The 19,755-nt window shown below is 42.7% G+C and overlaps 1 protein-coding gene across 1 annotated transcript in view; it reads left to right on the forward strand.

The window, feature by feature from the left end:
- The window catches only part of PLS1 (plastin 1), a 116,103-nt gene that overhangs the window by 85,231 nt on the left and 11,117 nt on the right, over positions 1-19,755 (forward strand). Inside the window, exons 10-15 of the mRNA XM_053312024.1 lie at positions 1,110-1,305; positions 9,999-10,077; positions 11,078-11,192; positions 12,101-12,234; positions 13,282-13,405; positions 16,614-16,738. Coding sequence (XP_053167999.1) covers positions 1,110-1,305; positions 9,999-10,077; positions 11,078-11,192; positions 12,101-12,234; positions 13,282-13,405; positions 16,614-16,738 — 773 coding nt within the window. The remainder of the gene's footprint in view (positions 1-1,109; positions 1,306-9,998; positions 10,078-11,077; positions 11,193-12,100; positions 12,235-13,281; positions 13,406-16,613; positions 16,739-19,755) is intronic.

A 19,755-nucleotide genomic window follows, 5' to 3' on the forward strand; every position in this document is an offset into this window, starting at 1 on the left:
CTCCAAATGTTTATGTGTCTAACATCTTGAATTGGGGTGGATGACATCATCACAGACTATGCCATTGAGGTGTCCCTGTGTGTCACTCATTACAACTATACCTAATTTGGTTCACATTGGTCCAGGCATTGCGAAGTTGATGGTAGGGGGACCCACACATGGACTCACGGAATGCCGGGTGATCTCATAGCCTGGGAAGTAGGCTAAAAAATATTATCTTTTTAATGGTTTGTACCAGCTATTTGCTATATAGCAGGACATTTTGATTAGTGTTGTTTCCTTAATCAGATTCTGTTCTCTTACATAATGATTACTAAGATAACCTCCAATCTGGATAGTGATTCCAGCAACAGTCATAAATGTGGGTTCTGCGCCTGCGCAGACCTGCTTCGGGTAGTAGTCGTTAGCTCCTCGCAACACCTTCAACTGCCCCTGCACAAACCTGCAGTACCTCTCTTTGGCGGTTAGGCGTCCCACTATTCAGTTTCTGGCTGACCGACTTAGTGTGCTGACACTAAGTCTGTTCCATAGTAAGTCTAGCAGTATGTTTAGTATGCAGTCTGCAGCAGGGCCGGATGTGTGGGTTTTATGAATGTCATGGAATCACTACCAGATCATCTTACAGGTAAGCAACCTGTTTATCTGGATAGTGATTCCAGCGATAGTCATAAACTTGGGTGTGTAACGAGCTGCCCCCACCGGTGGCGGCTGCTGCATACTATTGTAACACTCTCTTCAAAACTTCTCTCCCAAATTTTGCCTCCGCCGCAGACCGTAGGTCCAAGGCATAATGTTTCACAAATGTGTGGTCCATTGTCCATGAAGCCACAGAGCATATATCTGCCATTCGTAGCCCTGCCAAATCTTCTTCAGAGATTCAAAGAGTAGAAAGAAAACATGTTTGGAGGGGGCAGGGAAGGAGGCAAATTGGTGGACTCCTCCAGGACCCACACACATTCACTAATCAATATACTATTGGCATAGTCCCCATGCATGTACAAAGTATACATGGATGGATAGGCTTTGTACACAGAGCCCTGCACACACATAAAAAGTACTCAAGGAAAAAAAATGTGTCAAAGTTTACTATTTACTATTTTTCTTTCCAGGAGAAAAATGATCTGAAGAGAGCTGAATATATGCTTCAACAAGCAGAGAAACTGGGCTGCAGACAGTTTGTGACCCCAGCTGATGTAGTTGCTGGCAACCCTAAACTTAACATGGCCTTTGTTGCAAACCTCTTCAATACATACCCTGCCCTGCACAAGCCTGAAAGCACTTCTTATGATGTCAATTTACTAGAAGGTGAGTACCTTCAACATGTACTGATGGTGACTTTAGAGAATGGATTTTCTGAATTCATGCCATAACCAAAATGCTTCACAGATGTAACAAAACAACAATTCTTACTCAAAGGGCTCTGATACTGATTTATTCCAAGTTCAGTGCAAGTTCTAATGGGGGATGTAACGAGTTGTCCACATGATGCTCAAGTATGTTGCATAAGTGTTTAGCGCCACCTGCTAGCAATTCATGAAAAAGCCATGTACTTTCAATACTATTCTAACTTGAAAAAGACATGGACTTTTCGTGGGTTGTCATCAGATGGCGCTAAGAACTTATGCAACATAACTAAATATGATATGGTTGCATCTCCTATGAGAATTTGTGCTGAATCTGAAATAAATGATTTTTTGGAAGAGCCTAATCATTCACCAAAGAGTAGATCTGGGTAGTGGTCCTGGACATCAGTAACTGTGGGTTCTGCACCTGTGCAGATCAGCTTTGGTTAGAATTCGCTAGCTCTTCGAGACGCCCTCAACCGCCTTCTGCACGTGACTGCAGTACCCTCTAGTGGCGGTTGGGCATCCCTTACTCAGTTTCTTGCTAACCGCCTTTTGGATCAGACCTCGGAAACAGTTGGCTCCTCGGAAGTTAATATTTACTCATTAAAAGTTGATTTATTTTACCATTACGACTACGGGACGGACTTGACTACTCTCTGGAAATCATTTTGGGACTTTGGCGAAATCTCGGCATTAGACGCAGAACAGACGATGACTCTACTTTCGTTTCCCCCCAAGGACTTAAATACTCAACCTTGGAACGAACAACCATCCTAAGGATAAATTAAAATAAAATCTGTAAAAGCTGCTGATGAGCACAAAACAGAAAGCAGGTAAGCAGAAAACCACCTTTAAAAGGTGCTCCGACTGCCACGGGAAACTCCCCTCCACAGACGGCCATGACCTCTGCTTGTTATGCTTGGGTGAGGCCCATGATACCACTAAGTTCCCAGTCTGTGTGACTTTTAATAAGCTTAAAAACCGGGAGGCCTGCTTAAAGGTATTCTTGATGGAGGAAGCTCCCCTACCAAAAAAGAATCCACCAACCTCTGCAGCACCAGGACCTGCACTAGCGCAGTCTAAAGTCCCGGTGGGGCCGAAATTGGCCACAGCGTCGAAGGCTTTGATGTCGAAGACCTCGGTGTCAGCCACATCAACATCAACATCTAAGCCCAGGGCGGAATTTAAGAGACCGGAAGGCCCCCGCTCTTGCCCTAAGAGGAAGGCTGAGGCGCCGACACTGCAACATTCTCCGAAAAAGAGCAAGCACAAGGAGCATCATATCTCGCACAAGATACAACGAAGTCAGAGTTCTACTCAAACCTCCTCCCCATCGAGTCTGCAAACTTTGGAACTGCCTTGACATTGAGCAGTTTCCTTATCCCCGGCACCGACTTGTCATGGCTCAGACTTCTGACTCAGAAGAGTCAGAGCAGGAGGATTTGCCTGCTAGTGAGGGCTCAGAGGCACAGCAACAGGATTTGGCAGGGAGACCAGACTCTGGAGCTGAGGATTCGCAACAGCTGCCAGACATGATTTCTGATTATGAGGAGCCTGGGATTTCACCTGTCTTGAGAAGGCGTCTCAAGAGGAAAGCTTAGTGGGAGTCACACAGGTGCAGGAGATAACATGAGAGGAAGCCGAAGTGCTGACTCATGGAAGCCTGATTGGCTGCTGATTATCTTGAGCCATATATATTTAGCAGTCTGTCAATAGCTGAGATGCTGTTTGCAACTTTCACTGGCTGCAGACAGTGTGCTATTTGAATTCCAGACTTTTTCCGAGTTCCAGTTTGCCTTGTTTCTGCTTTCCTGCTTTGTTCCATTAATTCCTTGTTCTGGTGTCCTTCGCTCATTTCATTCCTTGCTTTGTGTTTTAATTCCTTTACTATTTTCTTTGTGAGCCTTTTCTTTTCCTTCTTGCAGTTTCGCTGCTGCTTTCTGTTATCTCACAGGGGGACTACTGAAGGGGGTTGTGAATCCTGTTGGGTTAGCCGAGCTAACAGATTTACGACACGACTCCTTGTCAATCGCCTTCGACACCACACTCGCGAGTGCGCTCGATGTCGAGGTCTGAGACTCTGGATCGACATTGTAGGAGCTCGACATCAAGAGTGCATCCGGAGTCTGCCCTATCGACATCGAAGCCTTCGACGCCTGCCCTATCGACATCGAAGCCTTCGACGCCTGCCCTATCGACATCGAAGCCTTCGACGCCTGCCCTATCGACATCGAAGCCTTCGACGCCTGCCCTATCGACATCGAAGCCTTCGACGCCTGCCCTATCGACATCGAAGCCTTCGACGCCTGCCCTATCGACATCGAAGCCTTCGACGCCTGCCCTATCGACGTCGACCCAGCCTATGGATGAGATTACCGAACAGCACATAGTTGCCGTTATTATGGATACGGAACTTGACGCCGATGTCGAGGTGCAACAGGACTATGGAGCTATGATGGACATTGCCTACACAGAAGACATGCCCCCAGGAACCCCTGTGAGATCGAGTTCAAGGAAATCCCTCCCTTCTCGGGAGTAGAATTTACCCCTGGAACACCTGTACTACGGGAGGAAGTGCAGCAATTGCTAATGAAGGAGGCTATCTCTCCGGTGCAATGGGCTCAGGGCCAAGTGGGATTCTACTCCCAGTATTTCCAGATCCCAAAACAGGATGGAGGCATACGTACTATAATGGATCTGCGAAACCTGAACCTGTACATCGAAGTACGAAAATTTCGAATGACAACGCTGCAAGCCATCCTTCCTCTATTTCACAGAGAGCAATGGATTGCAATGCTCGATTTAAAGGATGCGTACTTTCATGTCAGGCTCAGGGACAGTCATCACAAATTTCTATGCTTCACGTTGGGCACAGAGCTTTATCAATACAATGTCTTGCCCTTCGGGCTGGTCACCGCCTCGAGAGTCTTCACAAAATGTGTTGCAGTGCTAATAGCCTATCTGAGGATGCAGAACTTGTCGATTTACTCTTACCTAGACGATTGGCTTCTGATTGCAAAAACACGTCAGGATCTCCTAACTCATATAACTATGGTGATTTCTCTGTTGAAGGAGCTGAGCGTCCAAGTCAATTTTAAAAAGTCATTTTTAACGCCATCCACTTGCCTCCAGTACATCGGGGCACGACTGGATATGGTGACGCAAATGGCATATCTCCCGGAGGATCGCTTCCAATGCATACAGGTGCTCGTAGTCTCCTTTCAGGCGACACCGTTGCAAGAGGTGCAGCAGGTTCAGATGCTCTTAGGCCTCATGGCATCTTGCACAGCAATGGTCCCGTACTCGCGGTTGAGACTGCGCATTTTACAGAAATGGTTCCTTTGGGCATACCACCCACGAATCGAACCTCAGAACAAGAAGGTACCGCTCCCAAGAAATGTACTGACCTCCTTACTATAGTGGGGATGCCCTTCAAAATACCAGGACCAACCATAACGACAGATGCTTCAATAACAGGATGGGGTGCCCACCTGGACGAGCACACAGCGCAAGGCCTCTGGACTCCATTGGAGAGGTGTTATATCAACTATTTAGAACTCCTGGCGGCTTACAAGGCGCTGCAAGCATTCCATGTCCGTGTGATGGGGCAGGTTGTACAGCTGCAGATGGACAACACAATAGCCATCGCTTATATAAACAAACAAGGGGGGACCGTATCCAGATCCCTCTGCAATCTCAGTCTCCAGATCTGGAATTGGTGTATCCCCCAATCAATCCAGATCGTAGCAATTCACATCAAAGGGACCCTCAATTGCCTAGCGGATTCCCTCAGCAGAGACATGTGCACAGACGTCAACACGAGTGGGAGTTAAACCCAGTAATTGTGTGACAACTTTTCTGGTCCTGGGGGACAGCCCAAGTGGATCTTTTCACAACTCAAGAGAACAAAAAACGCGAACAGTATTGTTCTCGCATGGGTCTGGGCCTGCTGTCAAAAGGCGATGCCTTTCAGTTCTGATGGACACAGGACATTTTTTACGCTTATCCTCTGAAACCACTGATGACCAAAGTGGTAGCCAAAGTGTTACAGGACTAGGCTCGGGCAATAGTAATTGCATCATGGTGGCCAAGGCAACCTTGGTTCACACATCTACTCAGACTCTCCGGTGGAAATTACAGGAGACTCCCTTGGTGGCTGGATCTCATCACTCAGGATCAAGGACAGATACTGCATCCAGACCTGTCAACTCTCAGTCTGACTGCATGGAAGATAGGCTTCTAAAAAAGATCCTGCTTAACACCAGGAAAGCTTCAACAAGGCATAGCTACAAGGCTAAATGGAACAGGTTTTGCACACATGCTGCTAAAATGGGCTTTCAGCCCAAGCTGGCAAGCCTCAAAGAAGTTCTTCTCTACCTCACCTCATTAAAGGATAAAGGTCTTGCAAACGTCTCTATAAAAGTTCATATGGTGGCACTCTCTGCCCGACATAGTGGCTGGGATGGAAAGACTTTGTTCTCCCACCCTATGTGTAAAGATTTCCTTAAAGGGATCAATAACTTATATCCACCAGTAAGACTGCCGGTGGAGAAATGGAGTTTGTCACTAGTTCTTGCGGCACTTACAGAACTGCCGTTTGAACCAATGGCTAAGGCCACTTTGAAATTGACAACTTTGAAGACCCTTTTCCTGGTAGCCATTACAGTGCACGGCAGGTCAGTGAGCTCAGGGCCCTCCGTGTTGATGAGTCCTACACTAAATTCTATCCTGACCGTGTAGTCATGTGCCTAGACTCAGAATTTAAACCAAAAATAGTGACCGACTTCCACTTAAATACAAATATTGTGTTACCAACCTTTTTTAGAGATCCTTCCACTCCTCTGGAACGCTCGATGCATTCCTTGGACGTGCATAGGGCTCTCCTCTTCTATCTTAAAGCTACGCGCCACATTGGGCAGACAACACACCTCTTTGTGTGTGTGAGAGGCAGACAGAGGGGGTTGTCACCAAGTAGACAGAGACTCTCTTTTTGGCTGGTGGAGCTGATAAAACTGGCCTATGGTCTACAAAAGATGACTCCGCCCTCCATGCTACATGCACATTCGACCAGGGCTTATGCCATCACTGCGGCACATCTCGCTGGAATTAGGTTTGAGGACATTTGTGCTGCAGCAACCTGGTCGTCACTTTGTGAAACATTATGCAGTTGATTTCTACAGTGCGGCAGTGGCGGAATTTGGATGGACAGTCCTCAAACGTGTGCTGCAGTAGCTTGTGGCACCCACCTCCAATGAGGAAGCTCGTAATTCACCCACAGTTATGGATGTCCAGGACCACTACCCAGATAAACAGGTTGCTTACCTGTAACAGATGATCTGGTAGTGGTTCTGGACATTCATAAAACCCACCTGTCCATCCCCACTGCAACACAAGCTACAGGCTCAACGCAAGCATGTTCAACAAGAGCATGTTCAACACTACTTAACTGTATCTAAGGGTAGTCGGTCATCAAGAAACTGAGTAAGGGACGCCCAACCGCCACTAGAGGGTACTGCAGTCACGTGCAGAAGGCGGTTGAGGGCGTCTTGGGGAGCTAGCGAATTCTAACCGAAGCTGATCTGCGCAGGCACAGAACCTACAGTTATGAATGTCCAGAACCACTACCAGATCATCTGTTACAGGTAAACAACCTGTTTTTTTAATTGGAGTCTTGAATAATATGAAACCAATTTATATTGAGCTATTCAGAATTTCTATGGTATGTCCTTCCAGGCCAATTCCACAAGATCACCTATTGACTCCTTCAGTATGATATTAAAATAAAAATAAGAAGAAGAGCCCTGCTGGGTCAGACCAGGAGTCCATTAGTGGCCAGCCACATTTCTCAGGGAAGTCCACAAGTCAGGCATGAAGGCAATAGCCCTTCTTTCCCCCTTGCAATTGCTATTCAGAGGAATACTGCTTCTGATCTTGTTGGTTCCATTTAGCTATCATAACACTCATTCAGGACCTCTGTTATGTGGCTGTCATTCTTTCAAATATTATTGTATGAATGGTGAGCACATTTGCTTGATAGTTGTTCCTTTTGGTGACCTGGCATCATCTGACATTTTATAATTTCCTATTTTTCTTCATGAAATGCAGATTTGACCCCTCCTAATGTAGGTACTGTATTTAGTATTATTCTTTAGACTGTAAATGTGTTCATCCTGAGACTTCTGATTCCTGCCCCCCTCCTATTATTACTTTAACTGCTTTCCTCTGACTTGTCCTTCTTCATTGGCTATGTTATCTTTTATTTAATATGTCGTTTCAGCATAAATAATAATATGGAAAATAATCATGTACACATTTATTTAAAAGTCCTGCAAACATGCTATATTGGCTTCTGTTGGTGGCTGTTCCGTAATTGGGCTGTTTCAAGAACCGTGACTTGCAGCCTTCGAAATATGAATTGAGAGGCAGTCAACACAGTTTTGTGTCTCATTTTGCTGCTGTGCTAAGCCTCTAACAAGAGAAACATTTTCATCATATGAAACAGTGTAATACCTCTTCTCTCTCTCTTTCTCGAATGACTTGAGTTCTAATTAAATGAAAGCTCTTTTGCAAACGCTTAAAAATAACAGTATTTTGAGTTCCTCGGGTCCAGGTTTTTGTTTTTACTTTGGATAGGTCCTGTATCTAGTATAAATGTGAAGACTTGGAGAATTCTAATGTAACATCTTTTTTGTTGTTTGTTTTTTAAGCAAGACTAATCGACTCTAGAGAATTTGCACATCCATGAAGAGATACAGTGTTCCACTGGTTTATTTTTGGAATAATGACTTTTCGATGTTACACTACATAGAAATTTAGGGCCAAATTCCACAGGTCAGGCAATTGCACCATGTTTTACAATGTCTATTAGTGAGGGACAGAGAATTTGGTTGTCATGCAGAAACATACAACCTATTACAGTGGCAGTTATACCTGTCGATTCCTTATTTAACCAAAATGCAATGTGTTGTTGACAGATATTTTGATAGCTGAAATTACTTAAATAGGCTGTTAATGCCACAGAGGAAAACTTAGGATACAAATTATAATGTGCGAGAGAGAGAGAGAGAGAGAGAGAGAGTCCACAGACGATACGTGCCATAGGAATTGCTACCCTTTTAATATACATGGCCCAGTTTCTGTGGGTTTCCCATTATTTGTTGCTTCTGTCACATGAAATGTAGTATGAGTTCCCTGAAGGTACATTTTGAACAATGAAAAAGACTGGGGAGGAGGGCTGCAGTTAATGAAAAGCAGGCCAGCTTTCAGTCATCTGAAAAGCTTAAGAATTCTTATAATAAAGAATCTTGTTTAGAGTGGCATATTAAATACAGTGTGCTATTTTTGGTTCCTCAGATCCTTCTAGTCAGAAGTGTATTCTTTCAGCTTGCATGCTATTATTCCTATTTGTCTAGAGTGGATTTTTTTTGGCATTGTTCAGCATGCAGTTTTGAATTCTTAGAATGATGTTGCTGAATATTTCTTTTAGCATCTTTGTTTTCTCTAGTAAGCTTTCCTGAAAGTTTTTGGTGGTTGTCTTTAAAGGGTTAGAGATTGATTTTAAAATGATTGCAAATAAATCAAAAGAGTTAGTCTCAAAGGATGAGACACACAGTTATATACTGAATAAAATACAGTTCTATTGATTAAATAAATCCAGTTCTTTTTCGATTAAGTATTCATTTGAATAAAATATAGCAGCTCTCTTTTTGAGCAGAACAAACCAAGCAAGCATGCCCTCTTTGCACACAACTCATATACCTGGGCATTTTAAAAAAATCTTGTTTTGATTTTGGACTTAGCTTTGTATGCATCACAGTAAGAAATTGATCAAAATATGCTGATATTGTAACAGAAGTATGAAAATGAAGATGAATGGTTCAAGTATTAATTGGCTTAATTTGGTAGGGTTTTTATAATGAAGGGTATGTATGTTTAAAGTAGTAATTATAGTATTTGTAATACAGGCAAATTTGCTAACCAGTATGAATGAGAGTGAGGGCCAGAGCAATAGGATAAAGAGAAAAATAGCTGCATATTATAGGGGATTTTCATGGGAATCAAAGACCATATAATTTCCACATAAAGACCATAGCAGAATTGTCTAGTTTGCTGTCTAAGGCAGCAGAAACTGAGAATACTGTATATTTTCCTGATCTCCTTGGAGCAGGTTTGACATACAAATGTGATAACTACTCTGGATTCAGTTTTACTTTATTATTTTCATTTATTTCACTTCTCACAATGTATAAGTATGTGAAAATGCCTCGGTTTTTCCACTTCTTTAATGTGGTTCCCACCGCCACCCGGTGACAGTTGGAATGACATTTTTTTAAAAAATAGAAAAGGGGAAATAGCTCTTCTGTTTTATGATGCCTATTCCATTTGTATCCAACCACCTCAGCTTCGACAGAGTTATACAAGCTGCTCAAGAGAGACTGCTCCTGAGTAAAAGAGAAATTGTATGTTTGTCTATTACCTTGCCTTTCTTTTATTAAATAGTGTTCAAGACAGCTTACAAAAGCTTAAGACAATCATACAGTAAAAATAAAAATTATAAATTACTTTTAGTCTACAGACATCCTTTTACAGTGAAAGCATGTATTCAATGTCAAATGTCAACATCAAATGTGTTTTCTGTGCTTTTTGCTATAGGAGAGAGTAAGGAAGAGAGAACATTCCGAAACTGGATGAATTCTTTGGGTGTTACTCCTTACATTAACCATTTGTACAGGTGACATTTTTATTCTTGACTTGGGTCATTAGCTGATATATGATGCAATCCTCACTCATTAAAGTCTACAGAAAAGCATCATTTTACTTCAGTGGGATTTAAGAGTTTATTTTTAAGCCCAGACCTGTAAAATCCTAGCACTAAACTAGGACTGGGATACCACCATAGTGCTATCTGCATTTATTCCTTTCCACTTGTGTAGCATCTGGTAAATCATTTGAATCAAGAGGTTTTGTAGAAGCTGATGCAAATATTTGCCTACCAAGTCTAGTAGTAAGAGAGGGATAGGGGTGTTCCCTGTCAGGCATGCCAGGCTAAAGTTTTTTGCCACCCTGAATCAAATGCAAGGCCACGTGAACTTAGTTTGTTCCCAAATCCACTGCAGTATTGCAAAGGATTTTTGCAGGAAACTTGCCATGGTGGAAGCAGCATGAGAGCATGGTTTGAATTGTACTGCCTCAGATGGCTGTTTGATCGACTTGAGTTGGTCCATTCATACTTCAGTTGAAGATAGTACTGCAATCAATGCTGGCCCTCTCCACCCCCAGCACAGTACTTCCAGTGACTGTTGCTGGTGTCTATCTTATGTTTCGTTTTAGAATGTGAGCCCTTTGGGGACAGGGAACCATATTATTTATTTATTATTTCTCTGTGTAAACCGCCCTGAACTATTTTTGGAAGGGTGGTATAGAAATCGAAATAATAATAATAATAATAATAATAATAATAATAATAATAATAATAATAATGATGATGATGATGTAATCAGACCTGCAATCTCATATGGATCAGTGATAATACCTTAGAACATTCATCAGTTTTTATTCCAATGGCACTGATACTAAATAAATAAATTAGAGGGGAAATACAGAAGGGCCAGCTGATGAAAGTTAGAAAAAATTTCTGAGATATGTTACTGGCTATGTTAAATTACCATGTTATTTTGTAAAATAAATATCTTTCATTCCCCCCACCCTCCGCTTCTTCTACTCTGACCCAGTGATCTTGCTGATGCTTTAGTAATCTTCCAGCTCTATGAAATGATCCGTGTACCAGTAGAATGGAACCATGTCAACAAACCACCGTATCCTGCACTTGGGGGTAACATGAAAAAGGTTAATCAATTTTCTGTGTTAGAAATTACAATGGCCACTCAACCATTTGGTTAAATTGCATTCACAGGAATTGTGTTGTCTTGTGTTGTTTCTTAAGGTGATATTAATACAGCTTCAGTACCTTACATAAAACATTCTGGTACATTCTAGGGCCTTTGGTTTTGAGCATAGCAGGTAAGATGGGAGAACACAACAGGTCATGAGATGGAACATGGGAGTCTCTGGGGGATGATAGGCATAGGTGAAGATCCTATGACCCAGACTCCAGGTGACCACACACTCCTGGAACTCCCTGCTCCAGGAGTAAGCACCCCCATCATGACCCAAGGACACAGCCCTGCCTTCATCCACTGGCTCAGAGGAGTCCCTCAAGGATCTGTCAGCTTAAGTAGAGTTCCCCCAGCACCACTGGAGACAGTGCTTAGAAAATTAGACATAGCCCCTCTAAACAGAGTCTTCTCCAGGAAAGGGGCAGGACCAATCTATACCATATGGACAGCAGTCATAAAAATAAGCAGTCAGCTGCTTGTAGCAACATCCTTCTTATGATGTTATACTCAGCAGAGCTCTCTTGCATTCTTGCTCAGAGCTATCCATGGTTCTGACCCCTTTCTCCCTGGAGCTATCCAAGGTTCTTCGATCTCTGCCTCAGTGGAGGCCTTGCTTTGGCCTGGAACAGGAATTAGGACACACTAATAAATACATAGATAAAATTGCCAAAATTGACAAACCCTTTCCCAAGTTTCTTTCCATACACATGTATGAAATATATAGAGACAAGATATTCCTGCTGTGTTCATATTGTGGCTGGTTTGTACTGTCCAAACCATCACTTTAATAAATGCTATTTCTAATTATCTATAGCTTATTAACTTGAATATTTGTTTTTACAAATCAATTGTTTTCAGCTTGAAAACTGCAATTATGCAGTAGAACTAGGGAAGACAAAAGCCAGATTCTCCTTGGTCGGTATTGGTGGACAGGATCTCAATGAAGGCAACCCAACATTGACCCTGGCATTGGTGTGGCAGTTAATGAGAAGGTAATGTTACAGTTCATTGAACACAATGGCTAAAAAAAAAAGGGGGGGGGGAGATAGGTTCTTGATTTCTTTGCAACCAGACTGCAGATTTTGTTTATAAAATCAGATAGTTATGTTCAGTTTTACATTCATCAAAAAACCAGAATTGCTAAATAATACTTATTTGCCTTTTCCGAAGTATGGATGAATGCCTCTACAGAGGCTTTCTTTCTTTCACAACATCTAGATGTATCCTCTATAGTTTGTTTCCTGTCTAGCAAGGGATTGCAAGGTTTATATTTGGAAATTCTGGGAGTTATATTATATGAAAAACATGTTTATAAGTGTTCTGTTTAATTTAGAAGCTACAGACTGGGAAAACGTTAAGTACAGCTACACAAATAGCTGCTTCTCTGATCTAAAATATTCCCACGTGTGTGTGTGTGTGTGTGTGTGTGTGTGTATGTATGTGTATATATATATATATATATTAGGGCTCTTTATTATCCCTCAAGGATGGTTCCTTAACCACCTAGTACTGTGGTCTACCACCTAGTACTTAGGCCAATTGTACTGTACTTGATTTACTATAGAGCCAGTGTGGTGCAGTGGTTAGAGCACTGGACTAGGACTGGGGAGACCTGAGTTCAAATCCCCATTCAGCCATGTTGCTTGCTGGGTGACTCTGGGCCAGACACTTCTCTCTCAGCCTAACCTACTTCACAGGGTTGTTGTGAAAGAGAAACTTAAGTATGTAGTACACTGCTCTGGGCTTCTTGGAGGAGGAGCGGGATATAAATGTAATAATAATAATATAGTACCAGCTGCTCTTGAGTCATCTTCAGTAAAGTTGTGGCTTGTTTTCATGTTAACTATGTGTGTTGTCCTACTTCCTTCCATGGTTCCTGATGCATTCACATTCCATACTGGTTTCTTTGGTTGAAAACAGAATTTTATAATTATTTTAACATCCTAACAAATTAATTTTGTATTTCCTTATCAGGAAATATATTGTATATTATATTATATTTTCCTTATCAGATGCAAATAGTATCTTTTCTATTACAGGTATACTTTGAATGTATTATCCGACCTTGGAGAAGGGGAGAAAGTAAATGATGACATTATTATTAAATGGGTGAATCAAACTCTTGTAAATGCAAACAAGAGCACTTCAATAACTAGTTTCAAGGTAATGAAATGACTATTCCCAGAAAGAAAATGTAAATGATAGAACTGTTGATGGGAACCAATTTATAACAGAAGTTCAACATTAGTCCTTTCTTAAATTGCTTATAAGTGGCTGCAGAATATCTTGGAGATTATGCACATTCTCAAAATAGACCACCTTAAAAAAAAGAGATAATAGTTTTTTTTTTTTAAATGGCAGCATAAATACACCCCCAATAATTGTTTTAATGAAAGCTGTTATAAAAACCTAACACTATAAATAAATAAATAAATAATGCAATGCAATGCAATGCAATGCAATAAAATATGCAAGGCTATTTTTTTTCTTAAACGTCTGTCTGTATTTTTCTGTGTAAGAAGTAGGGCTGTGTGAAACAGGTCCTGTTCAATTTAGGGACTGTTTCAGCACTTTGGAAGGACTTCCAATTCTGTTGCAACCCACTGGAAGGTCCTGCTTTGTTTCTGCTGCTCCTTTCACCTCAAAAGAACTGGCAGGAGATAGGCTGCTTTTAGTATATCCACTCCCAGCAGAAAGAGGGCAGGTAGCATTCCCCACAGTTTGAATTTAAAATGATCCTTTTCTCTTTAATTGCCCTAGAGTCCTGGGAATAGCATAGGTACTCCTGGAAATTGTAGTTTTTCTAAGGTTGCAGCCTCAGAAAAGACTACAATTCCCAGAAGCACCCATTCCATTGTCTGTACCCAGGTCTAAAAGGCAACAACTGGGAGCAGAACTCAAAGAAAGAGCTGTTGAACCAGCAAGGGCTGGCTGAAAATGGAGGGGTTATGTAGAAGCCAGGAGCTTCACCTCTTTCTGGAGCTCAGGTTGTCCCTAATCCAAAACAGGGGTCTGAGTTGGCCTTCTCCTCCTCCAAGTAGGATCATTGGGAGGGAGGCTCTGAGTGGCCAGGTAAGCAGTTTGCTTCCAGTTTTGGAGTTTGGCCCTGGCACAGTGTCACCTCCGCTCCTGGAATCCCAGGGGTGGTAGGAGAGGGTTCTGGGGACAGGACAGGAGTCAGCAGCACATCTATCAGGCATCAAGATGTCGGATATCTGCCTGGCGGCCACGTGGTCTTCTCAACTGCCATTCGTCAGACATTATGCTATAGATTTGCGGATGGCACGGGAAGCCAATTTTGGGAGGACTGTTCTGAAGAGGGTATTAGCGTAGTTATGGGTCATCTGCACCCGCCTCCAGTAGGGGGAAAGCTTGCTAATCACCCATTTCTTATGGATCACATCCAATGGATCACATCCAGCTCATAAGTTACAGGTAAGCAGCCTGTTTTTCTGCCCAAAGTGGACCAAAGCTCAATAGGCCCCCAAAGCTTTGCCCAGCCATAGCAAGTAGCAAAACATTTGCATGTAAAAATGAGGGGTTTGGGCATGTGATAGAAGGATTTAAACTTAAGCAGCAATCCTGAAACTTCTCAGGATGGCTCTTATAAAAAGCTTGTCCCACTTTGAAGCATGAGTGGGCTTTTGGCTTTTTGTTGTCACATTTGTAATACAATATTGCATTAAAACCAGCAGAGGGAGCACACCTTAACAAAAGGACTGAACTCTAGTGTTCCTCCACAGTTGACACAGAGCGCAGTCAAAAATAAAAAAAATTAACAGATCATGGTTGAATACAATTTTAAAAAAACATAACAGAGCCACTCTCTGCCTCATATCCTATAAGATCTTAAGAAATATTTGCTGAATACTAGAAAACAAAATAAATAATTTCCTTACATATTAATTATCATTCTTATACAGTAGCCTGACCTCATTACAAGCATAAGCAGCAGTCCGCAAACAACACCCTTTAATCCCACTGATTTCAGTAGGATTTAAGCATATGTGCCTGTAGGCTGGGATACAGCTTAGAGTTTCAGCTTGTCCATTCAGATAGAGACATCTCCAGTGGCCATGGAAGGATACATAGCCCAGCTGCCTGTATGTCCAAGATCAGTGCATCTTGCCATAAAGTCATGAAAGAGATTTGGATCCCAAAATGTCCACTCGAATAAACAGTTACAGGGCTTTGGGATTGTAATAACGTCCTGAATTCTTTTGCCAAAGTAATCAGGGTAAGGGTACAGTTCTTAATATTGTCTTCCAGTGTATGCCTACATTAATTTCAATAAGCCTTGTGTTGCTATAACACCCTGAATAATACCCTGAATAGCAGGCTACCCACTTATCCAAATGTAAGTGTCAAATAAATGTATCATGATAATTAAGCCCAATATTTTTCAGAGAGCTGGTAGTTTTCTCCCCATTTGAGGAACTGGTCTTCATGGCACTGAAACATGTGGTGCATGGAATGACAGCAGAATGATAATGGTCAAACATTACCTATTTTATGGTGTATGAATGTAGTGAGACACACCAGCTTAATAGCTCAAACAAGATAACAAAATGCTAGGATTTTACAGTTACAGCGGCAGTTAGGTAGAGTATAAGCAAACCTGAAACCATAGCTTTAGTCTGCCTAGAATAGGAATAGCATGCTGAGATTTTCAAAGAATAGAGCTAACTACATCACTTCTGTGGTACCTCCTGCCGATTACTTGACGTCATGGACTAGGCTGCCCATCTGCTTTAGCTGTTGGAAGGAGGTGACTACAGCAGTAGCACTTGCTATTTTAAGATTGAGAGGAAGTGCTTTTCTGTATCCTAGGAACAAAATGTAGAGCTCAGGAGCAAGCTCTGAGTCCTACTGGGATTCTAGAAATAGGTAGATTATACCATTTATAAGCAAGCAAAAAGAAATACTAATCTTAGAAGAAAGTCAACAAAAAACCATTGAAATGTCATTTTGGCAAATGCAACCAATTTGCTAAGGATTTAATAAACTCTCCTAACAAAAGTTGCATTTAAGTTAGTCTCGCACCATAAGCCGAGATCATCTTCTGTGAATAACAAACTGGATGAAGACGGTTATGAAAGGTTAAATCTCACAAAATGTAACAGTAGGTTACTCTGATTCTCTTTACTGGAATTTGTGTGACTTTATGTTCCTAAGTACATCTAATAAAATACATACAAAGTAGCAGCAACTGATTACATATGAACAAGCAGCAACAAAGGCACACAATGAGATATGCATCACGGAAAAAGTGAGTAAAGAAAAGACAATATGTGGAAAAAATATTGTCAAATATATTAAAGAAAATCCTTTAATTATTGATAACTGAATATTTTAACACTTCTCCTTTCAGGACAAATCTATTAGCACAAGTTTACCTGTGCTAGATTTAATAGATGCCATTGCACCAAAAGCAATCCGTCCAGAAATGGTCAAGAGGGAAGATCTTTCTGATTTTGACAAGCTGAATAATGCTAAGTAAGTTTTTGCAGCATAATTTTACCTTTATTAACACTGGCCGCTTTTAGACATAGTGTGAAACTACGAGTTGATGAACCTGAGGTTAATTCTTTGACCTGGGAATTGTCCCGCAGACGATCACCCAGCCATGGTTAGGCAACCTCTGGTTTCTGGGCAGAGGAGCCCCTCCTGGTCTACTGAGGCCTACTGAGGCCGAATCCCATCAAGCCATGGGCCGCTCACGTCATACTGCGGGCAAGGCATCAGCACACCAGTAGGGCTGCAGCCATTGGCTGCAATCTTCAAGAGGGCATTTCAAGAGTGATCGTGCCTTTTTGGCATTGGTTGGCCACCTTCAGGAGGGAAAGGACATTAAAAACCCTCCATCAGACCAATTGCGGTGCAGCCCTTGCAAGAGTCCAGAAGCCATGCAGTCTCTCACAAGCTGAACTACTGGTATTGGGGGATGGTGAGGGGCACTTGTTTTCTGTTACTCTGGGAAAGGGTCATGATGGCTTCTTAGGAGGGAATATGTGTATGAGAGCAGGCAAAGGATGCCGGGGTTTTGTCCACTGTGACAGAGGATGCTCTTGGACCTTAGACTCAGGCCAAGCAGTCCAGGAAGCCCCCACACACTCTTGCCCCAGTGTTGGCTTGCCAGCTGGGGATTAGCTTTCCCATGAGAGGGCAAGTCCACTAGGGATGACGAGAGGAAACATGAGCTTCAGGTCTCCATCAGACTGCACTCTCATGTGATAACCCATCCGACTATAGCTGCCCCCGCTGAAGTGGGCCCCCTGATATCTCTGTTTAACAATAGAACTCATACTATGCTCCTTCCCCTTACACATTCCCAAGGTGTCTGGGCCACTCTGTGTGTCTGGGCACTCCTGGGTCGCCAATTGGATGACACTGGGGATGTCTCCTAATATTTATTTATTTATTGTTAAATTTATATACCACCTTTCATTAAAACAATCCCAAGGCGGTTTACAGCAAAATTTAAAAACAAGATTATTAAAAGGATACAGTTAAAACATTAAGCTAAAAATATGAGACAAATCTGATTTTAAAAATTAAGACACAAGTATAAAATCAATACAAAATACAAAGAGCAGCAGCAGAGACAATCATATAAAAGCCTAGGTAAAAAGCCAAGATTTAACATGCTTTCTAAAAGCTGTAATGAAGACTGAGGAGCGAATAACCACCGGGAGAGCATTCTAGAGTCTGGGGGCAGCAACAGAGATGGCCCTGTCCCGTGCACGCCAACCGAGCCTCCCTCATTGTCAGCGCCTGGAGCAGAGCCCCCTCAGATGACCTTGTCACATATACATTCAAAATTCCCAGGCTGGGACTGGCATAGTGGCATATGTAGATTGGCCACCATGGGGAATTCTGGGTGAGGGGAGCCACTGTTTCTGGCAAACCCTGCCAAGCGTGTGGCTATGTTGGGCACAGAAAAACCTGTATATATGCTATGAAGCAGCCAGATTGCAAGAGAGAGCACTTTGACTCTTGCTGTCCACCAGTCGCCAGGACTGGGAAAGGTGTTGCAGGGGTGCCCCTCCCTGGGGCTTGCGAGAATCTAGCAACTGGGCTGGGCGGCAACAGCCCTCTGGCCCTCATGTGTGTCTCCATGGCCTGCCCCTCTTATGAGAGAGCAGTCCTTGGGAGAAGGGAACTTGATCCTGTCCCAACACCATCCTAGTTAACCCAGGATGGTCCCACTCATGAGGAATGGCCAAGACTGCATGCTTGCACCCAAGGGGAAGGGCTGGCCCCTCACTTCTCCAACAAACTTGTACAAAAAATAGAACAGCACCACTCAATAACTCCAGGGGCCATCTTTTCACCTAAACTTTGGGTATTTCTCCCCTGGCATATGTGATCTTTGTTGGGTAACAACCGAGCTGCCCAGTTCCTAGTGTCACCGGGTCTTCATGTACTTTTGCAAATATTTCCCCAGTCCTTGCTTTGTGGAAACCTCTTCCACTGTGCCTGTCTTGTCATCCCACCCATTTTTTGTGCAGATTGGGAAGAGGAGGACATAAGGAACAGTGGAAAGTGCCCCTGCCAAATGTGGGTCTCTCCCTTTACGTGCATTGAAGCTTGGGATGGGGCAACACAGCATCTCTGTTATCAGGCAATGACAGGAGGAGTGCGGAGACTCTGGAGGGCAGGGCAACTGATCTGAGAGGCAGCCAGTGAGGAGCATGGCAGGCATAGAGCTGACGCATTTCTGAGCTGGCCTGAACCATCCTCTATGGTTTGGGGAGGAGCCACAGCACGGAAACCAGGTTATGGTGGTGGCAGAATTTGGATGACATGATGCCGCCTTCAAACCTGAGGTTCGAGCAACGAAACTCACTACAAACTGGAGGTTCAAATTATGGTTTGGAGAGGGAAACCTTGGGTCACTCTTGTAATGAAACAGAAGTTTCGCGCACCTGGACAACCACGAAACTGAACCTCAGGCTTGTTTATCTCTGGTTTTGGTTTGGTGTTATGTGTAAAGGCACCCAATGAGTTCCAATCTAACTTTAGTTGTGCATAATGAGCTGCACATGTTAGTCAACTCCAGAGACAGTAACTGTGTTACAGCAAAAACCTTAGAGACTGTCTTATTGCAGCATAAGCCTTTGTGGACTAGCAGGTACACATTTTATCAGACGAATGAAACACTATGCTCAGCTGACAAATATATGCAATCTGTTCCATGTAACAATATATGTATATGTATATATATCTATATCTATCTATCTATCTATCTATCTATATCTGGCTAGTGGTTCTAGACATTCATAATAATGGGTTCTGCGCCTGCACAGATCAGCTTCGGTTAGAATTCATTAGCTCCTCGCGATGCCCACAACTGCCTTCTGCACGTGACTGTAGTACTCTCTAGTGGTGGTTGGGTGTCCTCTCACTCAGTTTCTTGCTGACCGCCATTCGGATCAGTCCTCGGAAACTGTTTGCTCCTCAGAAATCTACTCTTTACTTAGACTATTCCTTAAACGACTATTCAAACGGAC

This window comes from Hemicordylus capensis, chromosome 3 (assembly GCF_027244095.1).
Source record: "Hemicordylus capensis ecotype Gifberg chromosome 3, rHemCap1.1.pri, whole genome shotgun sequence".
In the NCBI taxonomy this organism is placed as follows: Eukaryota; Metazoa; Chordata; class Lepidosauria; order Squamata; family Cordylidae; genus Hemicordylus; species Hemicordylus capensis.